The sequence below is a fragment of the Anomalospiza imberbis genome, chromosome 2, assembly GCF_031753505.1.
Source record: "Anomalospiza imberbis isolate Cuckoo-Finch-1a 21T00152 chromosome 2, ASM3175350v1, whole genome shotgun sequence".
Taxonomy (NCBI): Eukaryota; Metazoa; Chordata; class Aves; order Passeriformes; family Viduidae; genus Anomalospiza; species Anomalospiza imberbis.
Window position 1 is genome coordinate 70583791 of NC_089682.1, and position 27073 is coordinate 70610863.

General features: G+C 38.6%; 1 protein-coding gene across 25 annotated transcripts in view; it reads right to left on the minus strand.

Annotated features, from left to right (window-relative positions):
* Positions 1 to 27073, minus strand: part of DLG2 (discs large MAGUK scaffold protein 2) — a 984419-nt gene that overhangs the window by 592390 nt on the left and 364956 nt on the right. The window contains exon 1 of one of the 25 annotated variants that reach the window (XM_068181613.1): positions 24645 to 25386. The exons of 22 other annotated variants lie outside the window; for them this stretch is intronic. In XM_068181613.1, coding sequence (XP_068037714.1) covers positions 24645 to 24746 — 102 coding nt within the window. In that variant the 5' untranslated portion in view covers positions 24747 to 25386. Of the gene's footprint in view, positions 1 to 24644; positions 25387 to 27073 lie in introns of those variants that run through there. 2 more of the 25 variants (XM_068181620.1, XM_068181625.1) reach the window with 2 other exon arrangements.

The window sequence follows — 27073 nt, forward strand, 5'->3', positions numbered from 1 at the left end:
TAAAGGTGAGACTGAGTTTCCCAAACAGAGGTGTCCCAAGTCATCCGATGCAGTAAGGTACTGCCTTGTCTCCAGCTGCTCCTTCAAAAGGGAATGGGTTTCCTTCTGTCATTTCTGACAGCCATATGCACACCTCAGATGTTACAGGACATCTAAAATAGGACTATATGCCTATCTTAAACAACTGAATCTCACTCCAAAAAACCTTTTTCTATTTAAAGGAAGTCTTTTCTAACAGACATTGTTATTCACATAAGCTATTATTAAATGCAAATACATAGTTTAAAAAATTGGGGGTTTATTGCATAGAAAATCTAAATCTCCTGCTTTTTAACTAAAAATAAAAAAAATAAATTTCAAGTTTACTAAATGTTAAGACCTACCATAAATCAAAAAATCCAAAATCTAATAAAAGTTTTATATGAGACCTAGAGCCAAACAAGTTTCAGTGTTGAAATACAGCAATTTTAGAAGGACTTAAATACTCTTATAGTCTGGAAAGCCTTGTTAATCTGTAGATTAGGAAGGATCAGTTTATTGCCATGGAAAAAAATTGTGCCTATTTAATACCAGGAAGTCCCATGGTCCAACAAATACTACCTTCATACAAGAACATCCCGCAGTGTTATAAAGTCAGTCACAGCAATAAAAAAATGAGTATAATCAAGTTTTCTGCTTAAAAAATTCTTAAAAAAGAGATCTCATTAAAATCTACACAGTTCCTGCTAATCATATGTAGAGGGCATTGAAGTACTGCTATGCAAAGTAATGGTAATGAAATATGAGCATAGGGAGAAGAAATGTGCAAAGAAAATGGTGACAGTATTTCTAAATATAGCCACAAAAAATTGTTGCACTCACAGGAACTTCAGTATACTGAACAGTATCTGTGATCACGGTGCTAAGGTCAAGTCTGTTCCTTGTGCCAGTGATATAACTACTATAGATGAATTACACAGAATTGAGCATGAGGGGATTAAATTCCATGGTGAATAATTGCTATTAAAGTAAAAAATTAATTTATGTCAGACAATGATAGAAAAGCAAGTTTCAATGAAAAGCTCAAAAATATATAGGAGGTTACAATTTTCTTTTAAAATTTGAGTCATTCTTTTTATCAATTTACAACAGAATAATGAACAGCTGATAGCACATTGGAGACAAGTCCAAAAATGCTTTTAAAACAGGCTTGTGAATGAAATGAAAATTCAGGAGCAGCAGATGGGTTTAACTGCTGTTAAATGTGGAGTGGTTTCCAAGAACATGTTGTATGTAATAATAAATAGCCAGAGACATATAGTTTCCCCAGCAGCTTAAATCCTGAGCATACAAGCTAAGTGAGGGCTTTCCAGCTTTGGCTCACTGCAACATCCTTACATTTTACCCTTGTCTACAGCAGCAAAAATGCTTGTTATTAACAATGTGTGCCAGCAATGAGTGCAATTACAGCAGCACTGAGCACAGTTTCACAGGCAGGCAGGTTTAACATAGGCTTTCTGAAACAAGAATAGTTCTTGGCTCTGCTTGCAGGTTAATCACATTCAGCACCAGGGTATCCATTCTCATAGTGGATAATTATGCCAGTGTACCCAGTGCCTCAGTTTGTGCATATTTTTTACATAATAAACATTAGAAATTGCCTCTCCTTCCAATTCTTGATCTAGATGTGGGCAATGGGATGATGTACTGCATTTAGGGTTTCTGCAGTCATGCTCTGCCTCCACATCTCATGCCCTCTTGGACTTAAGCAAAAGTGAAGTCACAGAGGTCCAGGAAAACAGGGAGCAACTTCTTGTTGTTTGTTGTTTGTACCTCAACCAGCTCTGGCTTCATCTCCTAATCCATCAAAAAGTGACTTTATTAAGTGACAGCTATGAAAGCTGTGAAAGCTTCTACGCTTGCTACCATGTATTATTATACTTGACTGACAAAAACACTTGTGACACAGAGTGAAACTGGAACTTTTAAACTCACAGAGATGCATAGAGGCACAGACAAAGAAGGGTTCAAAAGAATGAGTGCAACTGGCAGAGGATAGAAATCTACATCGGGATCAAACCCAGAAGAAAATCACTGTCGCTGTGTCCTGTTAATCCAATTACTTCTGTAACAAAAGATTTATCAGGAACTGTGGAAAATATCATCACTGGATTCAAGGAAGCCTCTGGAGTTCAGAGCAGACCTAGACCATAATATACATATGTTCCTGCTTAGATGCACCAAGGATGATTCTGGTTAGCTACTCTGTAATACCAGTATCTGCTTTTGATACTGTCTCAGATGAACCGAAGGGAAAGGATTATTAGGGGAACAAATGATAGAGAAGAGAGGTGAGGAACCAAATGGAAGAGCTGTATTAGAAAAGAGATGTCAGGCCTTTATGTGGGTTACCAATTATAAACTTATACTGTTGCTAACCTACTACTTTTCACTGCTGCTCTAGAAAATCATGATTTCTATACTTTCAATGCAGAAACCACCTCTTTTTCCAACTAGTTCTTTCCATAGGAAAAAAATATGATATGACTATTGCAAAACCACTTCTCTTTAATCCTAGTACTATACTTCATTCATGAAATGGATAAAATTAAATCAGTCCACTGATGCTCATGTGGCATTCAGGGACTACTTGTTTCCCAGGGATCTTCTAAGAGCTTTTTATATCTCTTGTCTGATACCTACTGAGAGGCTTAAAAATGAAATTGCTTTATTGTCTGGGAAATTCAGCCATTAAAGTAACACTCCCCAAAGCATGCCTTTCATCCCAATCCAAATATTAATGATCAGAAAACATCACACATGTAAGCTAACATACTTTTGGTCACTAACAAGTATCCTTACTAGAGGTAGTTTGGAGATTTCCAGAGCCATTGATTCTGTCCAGCATATCTCAACTGAAACATCCTTAGTGCTGCTGTCAAATGGATGCAAACACAGGGTTTTTTTTGTGCTCCCTCTTCAAGCTGCACCCTGTTCTGGTTGGTTGGACCCGCTACAATGCTGTAGCACTACTACTTCTGGAAATGGCTGACTCACCCCAAAAAAGGAGGCTGAGGAACATGCTCAAGCCTGGACCCTCATCATCCTCACTGTTAGATGTTACATGAAGTCCTTGCTGTTCTGTGTAATTCCAGCTGGCTCCTTCCAGGAAAAAACTGCTCTAGGAGCCAGACTCATGTAGTGCGGACATGAGTAAGCACCTTCTGTTCCACAGTGTGGACACAACCACTTTCTCCTACCAGAGGTGCACAATACCATTACCAGAAGTACAAGTACCCAGGAATTCAAATTATATTAATTATGTATTTTTCTTTTCCCATTTGAAAGTGTCCAATGATTTTAGGGGTGGTTGCTGGCAATGTAAATGCAAATGTCAAATGTGTTGACAGCTTTCTCTTAATCAGAGCTGTGAGCAACAACCACTTCACTGGAGGCAAACTGGAATTTGAAAGTGGTGACTATGGAGCAATGGTCGTTCTGAAGGGGTTTTGTACATTGTTTTGACCAGCCATTTAGACAGGGAATTATGGGGATAAGAGATTACATGATTACAACTAATCTTCACTGAAAAGTACTTAAACACACACTCAGTAAACTATGGGCTGTTCTCAGCTATTACTCAGCCATTTGTACTATAACCACAGAAATGGATGATATACATGAGCTCCTCTTTCACAGAAGCATTTTCTGATATAGGCTAATTATCAAGCACAAACATATGGGATTGTAGGGCTTTTCTTTGCCCTGAAAATGTAAACAAATAAAGGCCTGGGTTTTTTCTGGAGAGCCATTTTTTTTCCTAACAACCATCATGAGCCTCTTTTGCATATTATAAGATGGTATATTTTGCAAGACATCAATCACTGATACTGAAGCAAATTCAATGTGTTTTGCACCTGCTCTCATGGGTTGGTCCCTCTAACTGACCATCATTTTATTATATCTTTTCTGTAAGATTTTGGAAATGACTGTAATGTTCAAATCATATCTGCTCCAGATACTTTTTCCAAAATTGGTAATAAGTGTTAAATATGTGCCACTGCCAAATGTAGTCATTTTCCGGTGTCTTACCTTGTATCTGCTCTGACAGCTTCTGTGCATGTTTCCTTTGAGACCAGACTGGTTATTAAATTCCAGTTATTAGGAAACAAATTTAGGCTCAGGACAATTTTTTCTACTAAAGCTTTGTCAATTGCATTAATGATTTTGTCTACAAACAGCAGCTTTCTTACAGATTTATATGCAGTTTGTGAGTCATAAATTTCACAAACAACAAAAAGGTTTTATTTGTGAAAAAGTGATGATTTCCGAAAGCATCAGTTTTTATTCAGTACTAACTTAAATTGATTTCACAGGAATAGGGGTATGAGATACTTGCACCCACAATCTAAAGTCTTCTTTATTACATCCAACAGTTTGGTGCTTATCACCTGTACTGCCAAAGCCCTTTTCAGGCTTCACAGAGTAGAATAAGAGGATTGAAAGAAATTTAGCATTTCAGTTATGGATATAATAAGTGAAATAAGATCCTCTAATTCTCTCAGCTTCACAAACTCTGTATTAAGACTAAAACATAAATGTTCCTCTGTTGCTCTCCCCTCAAAGAAACCATGTGCATTGAGACACAGGTGTCAACATGGATCAATAAGATAAAGTACCAGTACCCCCAAAAAGCAAATATATAACAGAACTTGTTCCGCTTTGACCTAGCACCCACTTTGTTCCAGAGAGCATCTGGTGACAGCTTTCTAATCTTTCTTGGTCCTACTGCCTATGAAGATATCACAGATGTGTTTCCTGGCGAAAGATTTTGGTTGTCCAGCACAACTCAAATGATAATAATAAGAACAAAAATATTCCAGGGGTGGAAAAAGGATTAATATAATGCTTTTCTAAAGTATGTATTTATATATCAAGCTCATAAAATTTATCTAGCACAAATTTTGACTGGAATATGTTTCTCTTCTTTTTGTTCTTACCAAAGGTAATAATTGTGCTTGCTCTGACAGTCCTTAGGAAAAGGATAATTTACTGAAACATGTGAATGGGAGACTGGTTGGTCTCCACATGTCTCCTGATGCCTCTGGAGACTGTAACCATGCTCATCAGCTGAGATGATGGTGTTTATGCTATTTTAGTACCAGAGAAACCTGTCTGGCTCTCAGCTGTCAGTGGAGAAAGTCATGGGTTTCCTTCAGGTATGGTGACGTATCAACCACAGACATACTTGGGGATGTATAGGATGCCATTTAAAATGGTGATAAATGTCTGTGTCTTGGCAGGTTTGTTATCCCTGAAGGACATTTCTCCAACCTCCACTCTGCTTCCTCCATTTTTAGGGGTCAACTTGATAAGGAAAAGGATGTCCCCTATTTCCCACTAGTAAAAGAAATAAATTGTCCTTAGTACCGTTTCGAGTGTCTTCCCATGTGCTGATCATCCAGCTAGTTCAACACTTGTTTAGTGTGGGGATTCCTTACTCAACTCTGCACTTCAGAGACCTCTCTCCCTGTTTAGCTTTTACACACTGACGTGTCCACGCCTATATAACTGCAATAAGTGCAACACTAAATCCTGTTAATACCACTAGTAAATTTATTATCCAGTATTCAAGGCTAGCAGTGAAAACAACTATTTTTGGCAATGTAATAGTGTGTACCATGTTCAACTTCATAACTGACCCATTTACTTCCAGTTCAATAGTGTATTTATCTCCAAATGAACTGCTGCTCATTGTTCCTGTGAGGATTAATCTGAGCAACACAAATTGTGGCTCTTGCCAACATTTGCAAAGTGATATAATCCATCCTCCTTCTCACATCTTTCCTTTAGTGACACCCAGTGGGTTGGCTTCTGTTAACTAACTCTGCTCCTCAAACGCCACATGCTTTTTGCTGCAGTCAGAGTTGTGATGCCATCCACAGCTCTTTTCCCCTACAGTGTAAAGGATCTCAATTAGGACATAATTGTCCACCCACTACTCTGAGCCCGAATTTGGTTCTTCCTTTTGTTTAACAAATTCTTACAACTTTCCTTTCAGAATTCTTAGCAGTGTTCCTGAGCTTTGTTTACCCTCCCTGTCACAAGAGCGGTGTAGGCATGTGACTTGGGCATGCTCAATCCCTCCTCCATTATTTTGTGCCACAGGAAAGCTAAGCAGGCTTGATGTGCTCTTGGAAGAGCTCCAGCTGAATGACTGGCAGAAAACAAAGGCAGGGTGTCCGTAACACAGAAGACGGAGTCAGCGCGTGTTTGTGGCGCATGCTGAGGATCGGCCCCGCAGGGAGCACAGCAGAGCACACCCGTGTCTCCGTGTGCATGGAACCAACGGGATCTCTCACCAGAGGCTCAACCCCCGGAAACATCACTCACAGCTTCCACAGCCTTTACTATCTCTGACTATAAGCCACTATTCATATTCCATGCTTGTGGGGCAGAGAGCATTCTACATCCTTCTTTGCTTCAGTTTTATAGTCTTTTTGGCTGGGACTACAAAAACTATCAAAGATATCGAGGATTTCAACCCAGCAGTTATTAGAAAAGGATCTGCACTTTACTGGCATTCACAGCTTGCAAAACTAGAGTGGTGTCACTTTCATTATCCTCCACCTTCCTGGAGAACTCTAGCCTTGGTGAGGCAGGTTTTGAAGTGTTTCTCTCTCCTCCTCCGTGTATTTTCTCTGTTCCTTCTCTGAATCCTGTTCAGCAATCCCTTTCTTCTGACACCAATTGCAAGAGGGCTCTTTTATGCCTGGTATCATCTAGCTGGGAATAACCACAGAAACCTGATGTCACCTCCACTGACCCAGAGACTGTCTTACTGACATGAGCTCAGAGGTATCCACTGATTCTATCAGAGAGGACTAATCTAAAAAAGGTTTGTCATTAGGCTTATTGCAAATATATCCCACCTGATTTTAAGGTTTAATTTCAAACATACTCTTCTAAAAATACTGGAAATTTAACTACAAACAAAAGTAATTGTGATGAAAGACATCTGGGGATTATAATTGTGCTGTATTTTCAAGTGCCTTAGGGGCATAAATATACATTTTTGCTTTTGTGCTACATCCAAGGAAATAAAAATACCAGTTCAGAATTGTGTTGGCAGGAAATCTCTATGCTTTTTAATTTTGGCAGGATGCTAAGTATTAGAGGCTAAATATTATTTGACCTCATGACTCACAGGAAAACAATGTGTACTTAAAGCACAGAAATAATTGCTCTAATTCAGTATGTCCAGCTTTCCTATATTTAAAGACAATTCACCATCTGAAGACATTTCCTAATTGAATTATTCTAACATTTAATCCCACACCCCCAATGACAACAGGACAGAATTTTTCTGAGGTTTCTTGCTTCATATTTCTCCACTCTTTAGAGGAATTCTTAGTGAGTTAATACTTAAATTATTTTATATACTCACAGCTCTTTAACATAGTGAATGCTATTTTCTGTCCTTAGGTTTATATCATGAAGACTTTAGAAACTTGCAAATCTTTCTATTATTCTGTGTGTCTGCTCAGAATATATTTATACACATATTATGCTTATGCTATGTATGTATAGTATCTCTTTTGACTTTACATAGCAGTTCAGCAAGAATATGGTCATATTCAGTAGATGCAAGGAGGTGTATTTATTTGTATAGGAAAAGTTTTACACCTTCAGTTCTTCCTATAAAGTATTAATCCTCTTTCTGAGCCACCACCCTGAAGAATTATGTCACTGAAAATAAAGCTAAAGGCAAGCACGGGGAAAAATAATAAGCTTTAGTTTTGAAAAGTACTTTACATAATACTTGTAAAGCTCACTACCAGGAACATGCCACTGACAGAATCTCATGATAGTCATAAAAATGAATAGTACCCTTTAATGCCTTCACCATCCAGACATGTTTCACAAGGATATAGTATGTGGTGGGCTTTTTTAATCACAAAACTTCCCCTTATTCACTCTGCCTGCAAAAAGCAGATGAAATTTCTTACAGCTGTTGGTCTCTCCCCACACATGCAGTTAACACCTCCCTCCCCCTGATCATCAGGCCACCTTGCTCTGTAAGAGAGTGATGGCTGATGGGGACATTTTGGAAAAACTGAATGGGGGTGAGGCGGGAGAAGGAAATGAAGAGACTAAGAGTGTTTCATGGGAATGCCTCCAGAAAATGCCATTCCCTCAGGTGATATTGTAGGGTATCGCCTGACAGTTACTCCAGGTCAGGATATCATGGGGACAGTGACATTAAATCACCAGACCCCTGCACCCTCCATAATCCTTGAGGGATAGGCAAACAATATCTAACCCTCTTAAAAAAAACTTTATGAGTGAAAATAGCTCTGCAGTGTTAAGTGTTAGCATGAGAGTGTAAGGTGTAATCAAATGTTTGATACTAGTGAGCTCACTCAAAAAAATGGATGCCAATTTCATCTTACTCATTCTTCAGATTCATGGCTGCAGGACATCTGTCACAATCACAGCTAAAGTTGAGCAGTGATAGATCACATTTATAACAAGGTTCAGGAATTATGTTTTAGCAGGAATACTTATCAGACTGGACAGAAATTAAAAATCTCCTTTATGTTTTAACACTTCGCTAGAGAAATAGCAAAAATAAATAACTTTTAAGATGATATCTCTGGTCTGATTAACATCTTCCTGACAAGCAAGTCCTAAAACACTCTGACCAGGATAATGCATGTTCCTATTTTACACAAACATACACACATAGTGCATACAGGTGATAGAGTTAAGGTTGCCATGGGAACTTTACCTCCAGATTTTTTTGGTTTGTATAACCAAAATAACACAAGTACAATGCCATAATGATTCAGTTTTGCCTTGTAATTAAGTATGTTCACATTTTCTTTGGGCAGGAACTCTGTTTATCTGATGGGTTCAGCCCAATGTGATAATTTTATTCAACATTTCCAAAAGTTGATTGTCTAAGCAAGGGATATTTTAAACTTGAGTCACTGTGCAGAAATGGCTACAGTTTACTACAGAAAACACTGCATTAGTGTTAAACCAGGTAGTTCAGCTGCTGGTAAGTTAACCTCCATGGCAGCAATGAAATCAGCACAAACTCTGCCATTGAACTGCAGGCTGAGTCAGCCCTGGCACAGGTTGATGCTAAGGTACAGAAAGAAGCAGAACACTTCTGGGACCTGACTCCTCCCCTCCAGCAGTTGCCATCACCCCACCTATATTTATTAATCCACTACGGGGAGCAAAAGTAGTCCCCAACCTTGCTCACCAGGGTTGCCCTCAAACTCATTGTTTCTTGGTTCATCTCTTTTCTTCTCCTATGCTCTTTCAGGTCAAGTCCCAACTTCTCCTGGATGTTCTGAAAACTGGAGTTAGTTCTGAGCATAGGAATACACTCAGACTCCTCCTCTAAACTTAGGCTCTTTCAGAAGAGCTGACCTACAAACCTCATTGATATTAACAATTGAAAGTGCAACAAACAGCCTTCATCAACAAGTCATCCGGACAAGGTCTTTTGTCTCTTACAGAAGCTACATTAAGTTATCAGAAAAGAAGAATGGTCATTGGAGCCCTTTGCCTTTTCAGTAAAGGGACACTCAACTTTTTGTGCTATCAACCTTTAGGGCAAGACATCCTATTTAAATAAGCAGCAGCCCTTCCTCTCCATTTGAACACGTTGCTTTCTCAAGAGACCTGTACCTTGCCATAGGCTGTTTGCAAAGCAGAGGATACTCACACTGAGTATGGAGAGATCATTATTGATCTAATTGCAGTCATGGGCCACTACTGACCCCAAGAATATGGGCTTCAAAGCCTGTTTGATATACACATACAGAGACTGCTGTCAGTGCTGAAGACATGGAAAATGGACTTTCTGAAGAGCCAGCTCATTTATTGAAGAGGAAAGGAACTAAAACCATTCAAGTTTTTGGCGCTGTAATTAAATGAGACCCTACCATATATATGTCCATATTGAGAAAGGAGTCAGTTAAAATATTCAGTGTAAGTCTCCTCCCTAAAGGAATAGCACTTAATACATGTTAAAATATAATTGTATAATTGGAACTCAAGTGTTTGGGTTACGTAAAAAGTGCTGTAGGCGTATCAGCTTAGACAGAGGTAATTAGATCTTGTATATTAACATTTTTTCCCTTAAAGGGATAATCAGCAATACTTTTAGTAGTGGAAATGCTCAAGCCTAGAAGCTTGGTGGGAAAAGGTACCTCCTTTAGCCCTCTGTTTGCGTTGTTTCCTGCCTCTGTCACTGACTGGACTGAAATAATATTTCTGAAGTTGAGTACTTGCTTAATACAATCCCATATGGGTGCCCACACAATGACAATGCTGCTGCAGCTTTTGGTGAAACCAACATAACTGAATCACCTGCAAGTATCAATCGTGGTGCCAAAACAGGAGTAGGTAGTGGCATTAAATAATGCAATATTGCAATATGCCCGTAGATTTAGTAATGGGTCATACACTGAAGCCTGTGGCAGGGCCAGAAATAGAAGAAATCATAGCTCTATTGTCTCCTTGAGTCAAAGGTTAACATTTTATGGAGATAAGAGTAAACAGCCACACATCACTGCTTAGCTCAGTCAGCCTGAAGGATACAATAACAACAAATAAGATTTTACTCACAGGAGGCTGAATGACAATCAATGGCACTACGGCTTTGGAGTATCCAATTGAAGCCCTTGAAAAATCAAATGGGTGCACAGGAAGATAGGCTACTATGCCATCATAGATGAAGATAGGGCCATGTTATGAATTTCTTCGATTTTCAACTACACTGTAAAATTTTCTAGAGAAAAGGAGCTTTTTATTTTGAAAACAGAACACTGCATCTTTTGAAAGTGGAACAGCAGAGCACAAATTCAAGCTGTTTTTGATTTTTAGAATTTTTCTTTTCAAGTTAAAAGAAGAAATGTACAGTTCCAAGATAAAAGAATAAATGTACAGTTCCTCAAGCCAGGAAAACAAAACACAGCCAAACAAACCACCCACGCACAAGGACTACTCCAGGTATTTTCTAATTTCATTGCTGTTATCCATCCTTGTCTTTCATATATACAAGAAAAACATTCCAGGAAAGAAATTCCAAGAAGAAAACCCAGACTTAAAGCTTCTCATTGAGAAGTTCGTATCAAGCTTTGGAATCCAACAAAAATCTCAACTGAATTCAAGAGAAGGGTAATCCAAACTAAAAATATTTCCCCAGTTTCATATTTCTCCCTTCATGCCTGCTGAAGACCTCCCAATCACTACTCTATGCTACTCATATGAGGCTTTCAGAAGAGTTTGAAGAACAGTACAGATATCTTGTTTCTAGGTAAGCCAAGCCTCTCTTGGTACCTGAAGGGTTTTGGCTTTGTTCCTAAAGTCTCAAAAGATTGAAAGATTGAATTGTAGATTGAAATAGCTGGGTAGCCTAAACAGAGATCTCTCTTCACTGCTTATCTGCATTGAGGCAAGAAGAAGGAAAGAATTGTCACCAAGACCCATGGGACAAACTCCCTAGTCTTCCCTTATTTTGACCCACACAATGACAGATATGGGCAACCCATTTCCAGAGGCATTCCCAGCACAAATATCGAACAGCTCAATATAATTTTCCTTAAGCCTAGTGATTAGAAGTTCTCAATACACTTACAAAGGATTTTCTTAAGTGCAGATATTTAGAACAAAAAAATATATAGCAACAGTTAAAGTGCTCCTTAAAATAATTCCGAGTCTTTTCCACTTGCCACTTTTCCAAAGTGCATCTGTTCAGAAATGTGTTTTCCTTTGTGGGGTTGCACCTGAACCTGACCTGTGTAGACAGCAGCTGAGCACGACAGTGCACTTCAGAGCAGGGAATAGCAGCAAGTCAATGTGTCTCTAAGCAGTCTGCACCCTCCTTAGGGGTCAAGTGGTAGCTCAGAGCAAGCTGCTAAATGGTTGTTTGTATAATCTCTGCAGGCAAGCAGAGTGGGGTATCTACAGCCAAAGAAGGGATGAAAACAGCTGTAGTTGATAGCAAACACTGTCAGAAGGTCACCACCTGGAGGGTGGTTGTTTCAAACCAAAAAGCTGTTGAGCTCAGGCATCTCTGCTCATGTTTAGAGAGCTTAATTATAGCTCATATTTTTAGCGTTAGTGAAAATCCATTGAAAAAAATAAAGTGCTTTGCTCTTCTTTTGGGATCTCACCTGTTAAACCATAAATATGAACCTCTAATGTCATCTTCTTGTGGGAATAGCACTGCAACTTTAAGTATCATTATATAATCATGTGTCGGACATAGAATTATTCTACTTGTACACCATAGGTTCAAGCACACTATTATAAAGGGGAGAAATTCACTTCATTTTCAAAAATTCACACAGAAAATGTAATTTGAAGAGTTACAAGTTCAAAAAGCATTCAGCTCTTTCCAGTTCTCAGCACCTTCTCTTTTGTCCTGCTACAGCTTCATTATTTTCTTATTCTTTGCAGTACACAGCAGTCTTTTTGAATAAAAAGAAACCCTTCCATATTAGTCACAACATGAAAATGAATTTTGCTTTGCAGCTGGTGAATGAAGATTATCAGAACTTTTATTCACATGTAGAAGATAACAATACAATACCTAAGGAACACCAATGAAATGTTGTGTTTACTCTAATTTATCAGTTTTGCAAGCTGTCACTTGTATTCAAAAGAGCTACCTAATTTGTTGCTGCAGTAGTTCTGTTTGGTAAATTTTGTTCCCTAAATTCAACTAAAATCCAACAGATACCAGGGGACCACATGTAGTGTTATACTTAATACTCATTTGATGCTTTATGGAGCTATTTTATGATAGGAAAAGCAAGAGAAGACAAGGCCTTGTTCCACTTAAAAAGACATTAATATGTTCAGACCAAATAACCACATTTCTTTAGATACCAAGTCTGACTGAGGTCTGAGAAAAGCAACTCAATAAAAAGTCCTAACCGTAATTTCTGCAGCTAAACTCCAGGAAGGAATAGAGTCTTATTAAGTGATGTGCCTTGGTCTTTAAATCAGTCATTTACAAGGTTTAGCCAAATCTGGAATTACTAACATGGAGGTATTTCACTACAGCACAGTATCAGTCTGTGTCTCTGCATCAGCTTCTCATCATCTAACTAAAGGAATAAATTATGCAGGAAAATAAAAGCAGAATCTGGTCCCTTTTCTTGCCTTATTTTAATTTTAGTTGCAATGAATTCAAGGACTTAAAGCCTTCTTAATAAAGAAATGCTTAAAATACATTAGCTAGATTTAACTTATTAGGATATTGACAACAAGTCATATTATTTACTGCAGCATTTAAAGACCTGTTTGACTTCTTACTCTTGCATAAGAACTTTCAGGGATGTGACAACATGAATTTTCTATATAAGGCAAATAGACTCTGCATCACAAACATTTTTGACACTTTCAAATGCAGTTTACAGCCTTAGACATTCCGCTTCTCCCACCCACCCACCATCATCCAAGGCCTATAGTCACCAGAGTTTCAGAATTAAGAGTGGGAGTATTACTAATCTACCAGGTAAGTGCAGAGTTCAGTGGCCTGTTTGTTTGTATGTCCATATATATAACAGGTTATGGACACATATCCCTATTCCTGTCTGTGATTCTCTTTAGGAGAGCCCTCCTAACTTCCCTACCCAAACCAACCACATCAACTGACCTGGGGGTCTAACAGTGAATTTTAAGTAAGAGCCAGGAACAGCAGAGAAGGCACATATGCATATTGGAGAAGTAAAGTAAAGGAAAGGAGGAAATAAGGCATAGGCTTAATAAAGGAAGCACTGGAGAAAAAGAAATTCTGCATGGATAGATCCTTAGGAGGTACTTAATTCCGGTCAAAAGTCAAGGGGCTGGCACCTAATTATCTCAAGGATCTTGACCTTAGAGTCTCACAAACTCTTCCTGAACCCTTTTAGAAATGGAGGCATAAAATGTGATGCCCTACCCCTGTGACAGAAGTACATCTACTATCCTGGCCCCTGGAAACACTCCCAGCTTTAATCAGCAGAGGCCAAATCAACTTCCTTCACATCTTAATTAGATCAATGGAAGAACAGCAGAACATTCAGAACTTTCAACTTCCTTTCCCTAGTTTTAAACTCTCAATTGTGCTTCCCATATTTCCTTCTGTTTTAGCTGCAGTGATATTTCACCAGGCATTACTTTAAACCCAAACAATTTCTTCTGCAAAGAGAGGTGTCCAGCTGCATGCTAATTCACCTCTCACTTCTCCTGCTTTCAGTGAAATTTGGATGAGGTCATTTGTAGAGGTTCTTTCCAATCAACATTTCTAAGATTCTGTGATTACTTTTATGCATTCTTATAAAGTGAGATGACCCATTCTTATCTGGACTCCTTTCTTTAATGAATAACTGAAGACAGTAGAAGAAAACTCATCAGACTACAGGACAACTAATTCTAATCTAATAACAGATTTTATTAAGTCATGGAGCCCTTTGCTGGCCCTCCCGGTGAATAAAAACAGTCAACAAACAGTGGCATTTGCATGCAGAATGTGGATTAGTTTGAGAGCATCTCAATTTCTCTGGCTCAGCACACAAAGTTTTTATTCCAATTGCACAGGAAAAGTAGTAGTTGCTAATGCAAAAAGTGGTGCAATCTAGTATCAGTAAGAGAGTTCTACATCAGATCCACTCAGATTAGGCAATTGTAGATAGCAAATTAAACCTCTGTTTTAGGAAGCTGCCTCCAATACAAGGAGGTTCAAGTCCCAGCTCTCTGAGAAAGATGCTGTTCCCCTGTCCCTGCAGCTGTACCTGACATGAGGAAGCAAGCCTGAAGGCCCTGCAACAAAAACACTTTCAATGCAAAACCTCTTGCTTCATAACAAGATCTTGCAATCCTCTGAAAGTTTATCTCGCATAGTCTCTATTCCCTCTCTCTGTCTCCTTATTTCCAACACCTTTACAGGGCTGTGATCTTCAAGCACTGAAGCCATACCCTTAAATGCTGAAAAACTAAAGACCTGCCTGTCTGGAACTCACATGGGGGTTGATGCATATAGTAAAGAGTGCAAAACACCAGGGCTTTGAGGAGGTGGTGCAACAGTCTCCTCTGTAATACGTACATACACACAAAATTAGACCCGCAAGAGCATTTTCTAGGTCAACTTCTCCCTCCTCTGCTCTCACCTCCTCCCTTGAGTTTTCTTAATTGTTCTGGGAAGGAATGCATGTTTTAAAATGTATCACCAAACTTTATCTTATGAAAACATATTGTCCTGGTTATTTTATATCCCAAATTACCGTGTATGGAATATTAGTCCTCAGTTAATTTTGCCAGTGCAAAATGGCCTATGCTTCCTTATGCTGTCAAGTGTTTAGTTCCTACACAGCTAATTTATTATCTTTCTTAAGCTAAGGACCAGGAATCTGAGCACAAAGACTGACACAGACAAGGGAAAGAAACAAGCAGGAGAAGTATATTTTATAGGTACAGTGCAAACGCTGCTACAAGAACACTGAAAAGACCTTCCCTCACAGCTCTGCAGATTGTTGTGTCCTGAATTTTATGTGGCTATACAGCACTTTGCTTAATTTATTGTAGACTTCAAAACTTGGGATATAATGTGCAGTTTGAGAGCCATATGGCCCTCTGAACTGGGCTGAATGTCCTTCTTAGTGATCAGCCTAACCACAATACCTGAACACTCACAAGATTTGCGTGATGCAGTTACTGATTTGCCTCCTCACAACAGGTGTATGTTCACCTGCTTTTCAGCTTCCTTCCTTGGGTACCATCATCCTTGACTATTTTTAAAAAATCTTTGCAAAATAAAAACTCAACCAGAGTTCTGGAAATTGCTTCTTCCCTTCAGAAATTTTATATAATAAATTAGATTATAGTAGCACTATCTTGGATAGGTGGAGATAAGAGCCTGTCAGCACTTACTTTTCAAATCCACTTTTGCAGGGACTTACAATTCATCTACAACAATGTGATATGAGGAAAAGGGGGGATGTGAAACCTCAGACCTGGATGAAGAACCTAAAAAAAAAATGGATGAATAATTGTATTTCAAGGTACACCTGAAATAAATAGTGTGGAAAGAGGGACACACAGAAATAAAAGGAGATACTTGGACTTTCACTAAAGTAATTCCATTTTCACTTATATCCTCCCCGTCCTTGCCTAACTATGGCTTTATGTTGGTTGTTAAAAAATTGTACTTACACGGTTCATTTCATTTCAGTGCTGTTTACACACAATAACTATTAATTCTCAATATTCCTCTGAGGCAGGTATTATCAACTTGATTTTCTAGAAGGAGATGCAAGGCACAATTTTCCTCAGGCCACAACAGGAATTCTATGTGAGAGCCAGGAATAGAAATAAGGAGTTCCCATTCCCTGTCCTAAATCAAGGTCACAGAACTGTCTCTGGCACAGGCAATTTTCTCAATGTTTTACGGAGGTGACTATCCTGTTGAGGAGTTATATTTTACACAGACTGGGATTTCCCTGGGATGTGCACAAAGTTCAAGTTATCTCACTGCCAGCTGACAATACCTCTGATAATTAGGGTAAGGGTCAGGACTAACACAGTTTAACAATACACTGTTCACAGGGCATTGTTATAAGCATTACAAGGTGGTAGGCAAGAGTGCGTTACTCATTTTTTAATCTACGAAACCTTTTAATTCTCTGAATTTAAACTCCTCTCTTACTTGAAGCATCTGTGGCTGGTAAAGGTTAAGTGGTTAAGTAGCTAAGATGGGAAGTATTTGAAGGTAGAGCACCTCTCTGTACTGGACACAGGGTCTCTGAGTTCAGCACAAGTCTCTCACAGTTTTGGGCTTGGACCCCTAACCCAGCATACCTGGGTATATTTGAGGTGGACTGCCACAAGTGTGGTGGTCACAGGTCCAGGTGAACCCAGCCTGACAGAGCTGATATGGTTAGATTAAATCTGAACTATTGGTTACATTTTTCAAGATCAGAGTGGTCAAACCATTATTGAGACCTTATGCTACATCAACTATGCAAAACGCACCAGTTTCTCAGCATGACCCTTGGTTCTCAGGCCAAGTGGTTGGGAGAGGCCCACATGCATGGTTGCTTTAGTGCATGTTGCTACTAAAGTAGCATCTTTAGTAAATGAACACAAGATGTGTTTCACGCTCTCAAATATCACCAAAAGGCAAAGAGCAGGGGTGGGAGGTATTTGAAGATAGAGGAAAGAGGTTTGGCTGTAGGCTGCAAGTAATCTTCCCTGATGCAGTCTCATCCATACACCCTCTTGGAAGAAGTTCCTGGAGTGAACAATCCTTCAAGCCACATCTACAAAGTGTCTTGGAAGAACTTGAGATCATCATAAAAATTCAGCCCAGGGAAATATCTAACAATTTTTCAATATGGAAAGTCAGGAATTGATTACTTGAGTAAAATCTTTAGTCCTCCTTTACTTAGAAACATAGGTATATTCTAAATATTTGCAGGTGGTCCAAGGTCTGAAGTTACAAGCCTCTCTCCATAGGGGATGAGCTCACATCCTGCAAATAAGTGATGTGTCTACATTCCTTCTCAGGCAACTATGTGTTGGCACAGGCTCTTTACTACATCAGATACATCTACATAGCATCCAGGTGATTCACTGTGTGGACTTTGGTGTTGACAGCACCTTATGACTTTCTGAACATTCACATTTAGCATATTTCATCTTAAATACACTGAACAGCTGTCAGCATCTCCTAAAGGAAATCTCCCCAAAACAATCTGTCAGGATTCTCAGAATCAAGGTTTCTGAGATGTCAGTTTAAGGAAAAAATTACAAACTGTCCTGTTTACCGAGAGTCAGTCTCCCATAAAAACTGCTTTTCTGGCTTGGTGGGGATCATTTGAGTAGCTAAATGGTTCAATTTCTCATCAAAGTTGGGTGAAGATTTTTACTTCCCAATGATACTTTCAGAACACTCAAGAGCCAAGTGAATCAAAAGAATAGCTCAAACTGCCTTTATACTTCATCAGATCATTCTGTGCCATCTCTCCTGGGGTTACAGATCATTAACTTCTACAGGGAGTCAGAGGAATTCCCATCAGTAATCTTTCTTCTCATTGAGGTTTCCATTACATTCAGCACAAATCCCAGTTAGGCTTTCTTGAAAAATCCTGTCCTTCATGTTTATTAATACTATAGCAAATGCTTAAAGTTGAAGGAAGCACAAGCAGAAAAGTGAAAGCAATAAATATATATATTTTAATAATGAGAATATTTCTGACAGCTACACTGGAAACATAAAAGTTACTTTTCAAAGATCAGGAAAACTGTTCAGTGACAGTTTTCACTTCTATTGCTATTATCACTTAAATATATTTATATAACACTTCTTTATCACCATTCTCTTCTATGACACCTCTTACAGCTAAGATGAATGTCTATATATATCCCTCTCTTAGTCAATAATTAGTTTGCAAAATCAAGCAGATCATGTAGCTGAGCACTAAGTCATTTATATTTGAAAGTACCTCATTTTATGTAATTATTATGTATAATTTGAAGCAAAAATATATAAAAAGATTTTAAGTGTCTGAGAAAACTCTGAACTTCTTCTTCCATATGTTCAGTAACCCTTAGCTATGTTTCTCCTGCCCTACTTTTCTCATAGGTAAATTTTATTGCAGTACTTAAGAACCACAACAATCAGCTCCTCTTCATTGCTAGCTGAAAAAAGAAACCCTTTTCCCACTATGGTCATATGGTCAAACGTACAGTCCAGAGGGCATTCACTGTGTCCTTTAGCTCCAGGTGAATTATAAGCAATTTGGAGTGACGGGTATCAGACTCTATTGCTGCCCTGAGAATGCATACCAGAGAATGTTCTTGTGATGACAGAAGCATGACAACAAGATGGGGCTGGAACTAGGTGATACTTTAAGGTCCCTTTTAACAGAAACCAACCTGTGATTCTATGACAACAAGCACTGTGAGCCATCCAGCCCAGTGTCCAGCTGCTGGTGGCAGCTAAAAAGATATTCTGGCAAAATGTGGGACAAAAAGCCATTGATTCAAAATGATGTAGGGATTGGGGATCTCATCTTCAATAGAACCTTCTTTCCATGTATAAAACTTTTAAAAACCAAAACAAGACATCTTAATTTTAAAAAGCCACTTTTAGCATTGTTTTCTTAAGTTAAACTGTCTCAGGGTATCTCCCACCTGCCCCACCTGAACCTTCCTGCTGCTGCCTCCTACCTCTCCTTCGGCATCTGCCATCCTGTGTTTCCTGTAATATCAATTTCTGCAGCACCCACACTGAGTTTAAGATAAGAAACTCAGGATCATTTACAGAGTCATAGTCTTCTCTTCTTGGATACTAGAGTTCCTCTCAGTGCTCCTCAGGGGTGGGAAGCAAGAAGTTATGAAGAGTAGGATCCACTTTATACATTTTTTAATACTGGAAGGAGTTCCTGACAGGGTCCCACAGCCTCATAAACTGCTACTTGCTACTCAGAAGATCTCAGACTGGCAGTCTTGGAGTAAAATGTGTAGTTGCTCTTTTCCCACAGTCATTGATGATGGGTGGGAACTGCTGGAGAGCTAACACTTCTTCAGACAGAAGTGGTAAAGTGCAAGGGGTTAGTGAATGCCCGACAGAAATAAAAATTTACAGCCAGGTAAATTTGCATGGGCTTACACCCCATGTTCAGCTTGCATAACTGTAATGCCAGAGAAGAAAACTCTCCCTGCCTTAAGCATTGTGCACTAATGCACAAATCCTCTGTGACTCAAGTGATCATACTCAGAGCCTCTTGCCAATGGCAATGCTGCACCTCTTCTGTAGCTCCTTCTATTGCTGAGCACTTTTATTTAAACGCCACAGTAGCCTAACAAGAATTATATGGGGAAGTAGGTTTCTCAGTGCTGCTGTCAATGTTATGCATAGCAAGTGGCAGCAATGTTCCAGCTGACTTACTCTGCTGATTGTCCATGAATAGGCAGCAAACTGTTTCAGCGGGTTCTGGAACCCTATACAGTATACCAGTCTCTACAGATGGATCACAGAAGTCAGCATGACCATGGATATATTGTATTTTTACGTCTCTCGAGTTCTGGCCCCCCAAAAAATCAGAAATTAAATACATCAGTGGAGTCAGAGGTTAGGTACACATCAGCAAGCAGCATGAATGGATCCACAGAATGAAGAGCTGATAAGAAGGGCTCAATCTCAGCATCACACCTGTGTTTTGGGTTTTCCTTTGAAATAGTGTTAATCTGCTTTTATAAGCTGAATACATGTAGGATTTTGCAGAATACTTGGTGTGTTTCTGCTTAGTTTCATCAAAAAGGCATCCTGTTTCCACACCCCAAGCCTACTCTGTAATGCAAAAAATCAGGATACATGGGTAGGGCTGGGAGATGGTCAAAAAATCATTTGGAATTTGAATGAATGTTCTATCTAGTTGTATCCATTGGACTTCAGTTCATGTGGGTACATCAAGAAGCTAAAGCACTCGAGGCCTTAAGCAGGTCTGCTATGTATCATACCTAGTTGGAGAAGTACTTTCCTGTCATCTCAAACGGCTGCTCCTTACAGTAGCCAGGTCTAAATTATGACAATACAGAGAATATTCTCAATTAAGAACTAAGTGGCACACAAGAGCTCCTTAAAGAGACTAATAATACCAGTACAGAAAACTACTAGATTTCTAACAGTTTGATAATGATAAAAACAATAAATAGGAATGTCAAGATGTTCAGTAATACTACCTAATGTTTGTCTTAATAATACAATCTTTTCTATTCCAATAATTTTTCAAAACATAGAAGTTTTTGGCAGTTGAAATAGGAATGTCAAGATTTTCAGTAATACTACCTAATGTTTGTCTTAATAATACAATCTTTTGCATTCCAATAATTTTTCAAAACATAGAAGTTTTTGGCAGTTGAAGAAACATTTACTTGCCTCCTCACCTTGGAGAGTGTAATATGTCACTATTTAGCTGTTACAGTTAAAACTGATAAATGTAGGAAAAAACCCTACCTAAAACAGCTATTTTGCTAGAGGACTGGTTGTGACAAATGTGCTAGGAGTAAAGAAAGGAGACAGGGAAGAGAGGCAAGTATATCTTGTCCCTTTAAAAAGAAATTAAATTATGCTAGGAGAGATATAAAAATAAACCTAAATCAAAAGGAAAGTAGGATTAATCAAAATAGCTGGTCAAGGTCAACAAACAGACAAGTCAATGGAATCTCCTTAATATCTATTTTCAATATATAGAAGTAAAAGAGGTAAGGCAGAATAACATTTCCATCTGAGAGTCAGAACTATGACTGAAATATAATTTAAGAAACATCAGTCAACCTGAAAATTCCTTCCCAGCACTCTTAATAAGAGCAAAATGAACAGGATATTAAGAGCCAGGAGATAACTCTTCTGCAATACTGAACAAACAATTCAGCAAGTGAGTAAGCACATACTGACATCTTAGCATGCATTTCAGTTTCAGCATCTTCAGTGAGAATCTGATATCTGCCTGTGCACTCCTCTCGATGGAGATCCGTGAACATGGGTCTGTCTTACACTCAAGCCTTCCCTCAATCTGTGGACATGAATCTGTCCAGTAGCTGTAGAGCTTCTAATGGACTCAGGGGAGTGGCAGTCATGTGCCAACCCTGCAGGATTATGAAAAAGACAGTTCTGCACAGCATCTCCTGGCACTTGAGGGCCGTGTTTTACAACCTGCTTATCCTGTTTCTGCTTCAGCTCTGTATGGCTGTGGTGGAAACATGGATACTTCCCTACTAGAAACTGAACAAGTCTTCAAATGTGTTAAAGCGCAATCGTGGCAATTTGGGTAGACACTGACCTGTCTTTCAAATTAAACTCCTCTGAATTCTTTGCAGTTCCAAAGTCAAGGATGACAAAATTGGACATCATTGAAAGGAAAGTTCCAGGACAAGGACAGTTATCAAAATCCAGGAAATCAAGCTGACAAGAAAAGCTTCCCATGGGCACAGTGAGAGCTCCTCCACTGACCTTTGCAACATATGGTGTGGTAAGATGTGCACCCTGCTCCTGCCCCACCACGCTAATTCCCTGGCACCACCTGCTAGGAATGAGAAGACAGTAAAACTATTGCATGGGGAACAGATAAAATGGGTGTGATGGTTCTGAAGTGGGGCATTTCTCTCACTCACTTCTCTGACCATAGGAAAAAGAAGTCTGTATGTAATACAAAATTAAAAACTGCAAATCAAAAGTGTAAGCAATACTGTAACTTGCCCTGTCCTTTTGATAGGAGTCAGTTAATAACACTTTAGCGCTTGGAAAAATTTGCCTGTACTTTGAATTCCTCTCTTGTCTATTCTATTACCTAGATTTTATATTCTGAGGACCTATTTTCTCCTCTGTCACCCAGAATATAAAGAGTCATTTCAGGATATTACACTCCTTCCTGAGTTCAAGGACCACGTGATTCTAGAAGTCATAATATTATGAGCATGCTTAGATCCATGACTTCATGCCATATGACTAAAACATCTCCTAAAAAAAAACAGTCTAACTTCTTATTCACACTTTGGCTGTTAACAATGGATCTGCACCCATAAATCTAGAAATACAAGTGTCCAGAGCAAAAAGTCATGAATTTATATACGGGCTGCAGAACAAACAAAAATGAGAAAAAGGTATTTGAAGTGAGGTGATTTCTGTACATTTACCAGTGTAACTCATGCATGCTTGATGGTGGCATCAAAGGGTACTAATTGGACACGTGTTGAACCAGCCTAAGATAAATAAATTCATTTGTGCTCCTTCTCATCTCTCTAAAAATGATCACTATCCCATACATCCACATTTCATTTCAGAAGTAGTTCATACACCACCACAGGAAGATAAAACATTGACTGTTACTAATGTAATGAGCCTGAAGCACTAAAGAAAGATGAGGGGATAAAAAGTTTGGAATTTATGATTTTTATTCTCTTGCTTCCTCTGAACAGGATCTGAAAGTCTTGAAAGAACTTAAGTGCATCAAAGAATATCCTTGGAAAATCATGCTTACAGGCAGGAATACAAATTGGATACTAGTCCCTAGGCCACTGGCCTATCTTTGTAGAAGGGTGGCTTTTATTTAATATCCCCTGACTAACAATTCACCTTTATGAATTAGAATTTAACATTTCAAAACAAGAGGACTTAATGTTTTAAAGTTAAAGTAAAAAAAAAAAATCTTATTAAAAAATGCAAATTTAAAAGGCTTCTGATCTGACAAACTCTTAATGCTATTTATATCACTAGTGGCATCATGACACAGCAATTAAATTATAACCCTTTCACTAATAGAACATATTTTTGCCTATTTAAAACAGAAGGGAAGAAACAAGAAATTTTAGTTCAAGAAAGCCTCAGGCAACCAGACATATAGGCAGGCCATAGTTAGAGGGAAAGCAGAAAGCACACAAATAATTTGTGTTTGACTATAACCAAGTTTGAGTTAGGGTATTACACGAAGCAATACATGAGCTGTCATTAACTTCTAGCTGATATATTTCTAGGCAGCATTGAATCATCTATAACCTATTCCATAAAGTCTTTTCATTTTATTTAGTCTACTATGTCTATAGGAACTCACAAAGCATACTGTATTCCCTAGTTTGTGGAGTGTATTACTAAAATTTTATTTTTGCAGCTTAGCTATTTTTGAGGATTAGCAAAGTTCAAGTATGAAGTTAATGATTTTAAGTAATTACTGACATTATTTTTTTTAATATAACTGCTCATTTCCTACTCTATTTAGACATAGAGGAACAGTTTTTATATCATCCAGTATTTAAGGAGAGTAAGGAAAAGGAATGGGACAAAATATGTAACCCCCCTGTAAAATCATTATGATTGACCCAGTGATCCAAGAATCAAACTTTCCCCAAAGACAATAAGTTTTTAAAACATGCCATCAGTTCAGAATTATTTCAGTAAAATAACAAGCATTGGTTATACTGAAATGTCAAGCCAGGATGTATGTGGGGGAAAATATAGTTCAATCCATTGTTAAAATTTGGGATGGTGTTGCATTACACAGCCAGAAAAAAACTTCTCTGGCTAACTGCGCCACCTTATGATTTAAATTTAAATGGAAAATTAAATGATTGTCCAGTCCCTAGAAGAAAACAAAGATATTCCTCTAGACCTAAAAATAGGATCAGTAGCTTAGTTTATTCTTTCTTACAGAGAAGTGCAGGGTTATATTCTTCACTATTGGTCTTCTGGTTAAAAACCACGTCAGCAATATAAGTGGAAAAAAAAATACATTTAGTCTTGCTGGATTGCGCTTTGTAATAACAGCATACACATCCAAATCAATAAAGCCAGGCAAATAGCAGAGTTGTGGTTTAGGAATCTTAGCACTGTTAGCTAAGTATACAATCAACTCTAAAACAAATGCTTCATAATCCGTAATTCTCCCATGTAAATCTCTGCTCGTATAACCCTGGGAAATAAGAAAGCTTTACTTCTGATTGTTTTTTTCTCTAGCGTTTAAAACATGCCGGCTGTAAGCCCTAATTTATAGCCAAGGGATCGCAATTTGTATTGAAATTTCTAGTCAGACACGAAATTAAACAGCACAGATATTCAAAGGAGTTACAGCATGCATTTAAATACATTAACCACATCCTACCTTGCATCCAAACATCAACGATAAAGTGTTGTTGGTGCATGCAACTTTGCAGTGGCAAATCATTGGTGTAAAGCAGTCAGAATTTTTAACAATAGGGCACATTCCTTTAGTGCTGCAGTAGTGGCAGCCTACTGAAGGCTGAAAACAAGTAGCTAACACAGCACATGGAGTGGCAACATATGCTGCTCAACAGCTAGCTTTCCTCTTGCTGGTCAGAAGCAGCCTGCTTGAATCTCTACCTGGGTCCCATTCAGCCATCCCCTTCTTTGTTGGTGAATCAACGATGCAACAATGATCACGATCTCAGGATCTCCCTTCCTCTGGGAAATTAGTTTTTACATCGGGGGAAAAAAAAAAAAAAAGAGAAAAAAAAAAGAAAAAGAGAGAGAAATGGAAATGAGGGGGACTAGCAGGTGTGGCAGTATTAGCATGTAAAAGGATGTAAACGCCTACTCATAACAATCACATAAGATTGTCATGCTAGCTGAAGTGGGCTGAAATTATTCCATCGGAAGAAAAATACTGCAGCTCCTGATTTGGTAAAAAGCCAGTGAGTTGCTGCAATACATAGTCATAGTGTGGAGAGAAGAGGAAAAAAATGACTTATCTAAGAAGCCAGGATCCTCAGCCTTTATCAATATGCATTCCAGTAAGGATTCCCTTCCCAGCGCCTCCCCGTGAAAAAGAATCAAATCAGTCGCAACTCCGGAGAAGCGATGACCTTTGCTTTCCCCAAATAGATGAATCTCAGCAGGAAACAAACTGTACTCAAAGCTGAAAATCACAGATGCTGGGAGTTTGTAATAAGAGAAATACAAGCAACATTTATCCAATCCTGGCTTGCCACATGGGAGCTTTCTCCAGGCACAAATTTACAAATAGACAGGTTGAATGATTGCAGGAGACACTGAATAAAGATATGAAGTTACACGAAAAATGCACCAGCATGAAGCTAAAAAGGCAAGGCTCTTTAAACTCTGCTTTGGAGGCTGTGTAACTATTGTCTCCAGCTAGTACTGCTATCCTGCAATCTGCAAACATCTTGCTGTAAACCAGAAAAGCAATAATTAAAGAAGTTTGGGAGCATAATGCTTGCTTGGATTCTGTTACAGCTGTCGCTGCTCCTTCAGTTAAAGCAACACCAGCTTAAAATGTATAATAAAGCACTTGGATGAACAAATCACTAGCTGTGCTTTTTAAGCGGATTATTTATATCAAAAGTTGGATTAATGTATCCTCCAGGTTTAGGTCTGGTCATGGCAGACACAAATAAAGAAAAGGCCATGATATAGAAAGTAAAGTGATGTCCTTAACGATTTCACAGCTGATAGCAAAGTAAACCAAGCAGTTGTTCACAGTGCTCTGACCCTGCTTTTCTGTGACTCACTAAGCTCTGCCCATCAAATTAGAAACTCTTTCTAAAGAAATGAGAGCAGCTTGTCTCCCTGGCAATTGCAAGTGAGTTCTTAAGTCACAACTGAAACAGTTTTCTGTAACAAACCCGAAGTAGAAATTTGTTATACAACAGAACAGAGAAAATGGCAAACGGAGGTCCCGGTGTGAAGCTAGATCAAGCAGTACAGAGGATGAATAGCACAGGATTTTTCCAAAAAGCTGCCTGAGATTACAGACCCTAACTTAGGAAACCGGTTCTACTAAGATATTGCATTTATATAAGCATAGATACATGCATGTATGCATATATCTACACTAAGTAGAATTTCTTCAGTATAATTTAACCTTGCTTTGCAAAGTTCAAAGCCATAAAAGAACCCATTTCTTAAACACCTTTGCTCCTACTCTTGCACCATACAATAACTTTATTTTAATCCAATTTTAGCATGCAATTAAATTCCAGCTTGGAATAATGTTTTACAATTATTGTTTCTCACTCTCTATTTTTGAACTTAGCACTCACAAATGCCCAAGTTCAGTAAAATTACAGCAGTTTCTAGATGGAAGTGGCAGATAGAGCTGCTCCACTGCTGTCAGAGTTACAACCCTGTTCTATTTCTGAAGATTTCTTTTTTGCAAATAATAAGCTCTTACAAACCATTGTCGTCACTTCACTCAACTCACACTTTTTTCCCGACCAGCCTGGACGTGAGCCCGTGTGCCGTGGGAGTTCACTGCATGGATGCCCTCCAGTCAGCTGTTCAATAACCTGAGTTTGTGTGACCCATGAGCCCAAAGTGACATCGCAGCAGCACTTCTCTGGAACAGTGACTGAGCCTGTATAGAAAAGTACTGTGGTGACAAACAGCAGCTGTAACATTGCTGAATCTTTGATCTGTTTATTCCTAGCTTGCCTGCCTTGTTATTAAGCTATATATTATACAGATCTTTCTTTCAACCACTGTCTCTCGCATAACCAACACTGGTGTAAATATAGAAAAGCGTAGTTTCCATGACAATATATTCCATAGTTA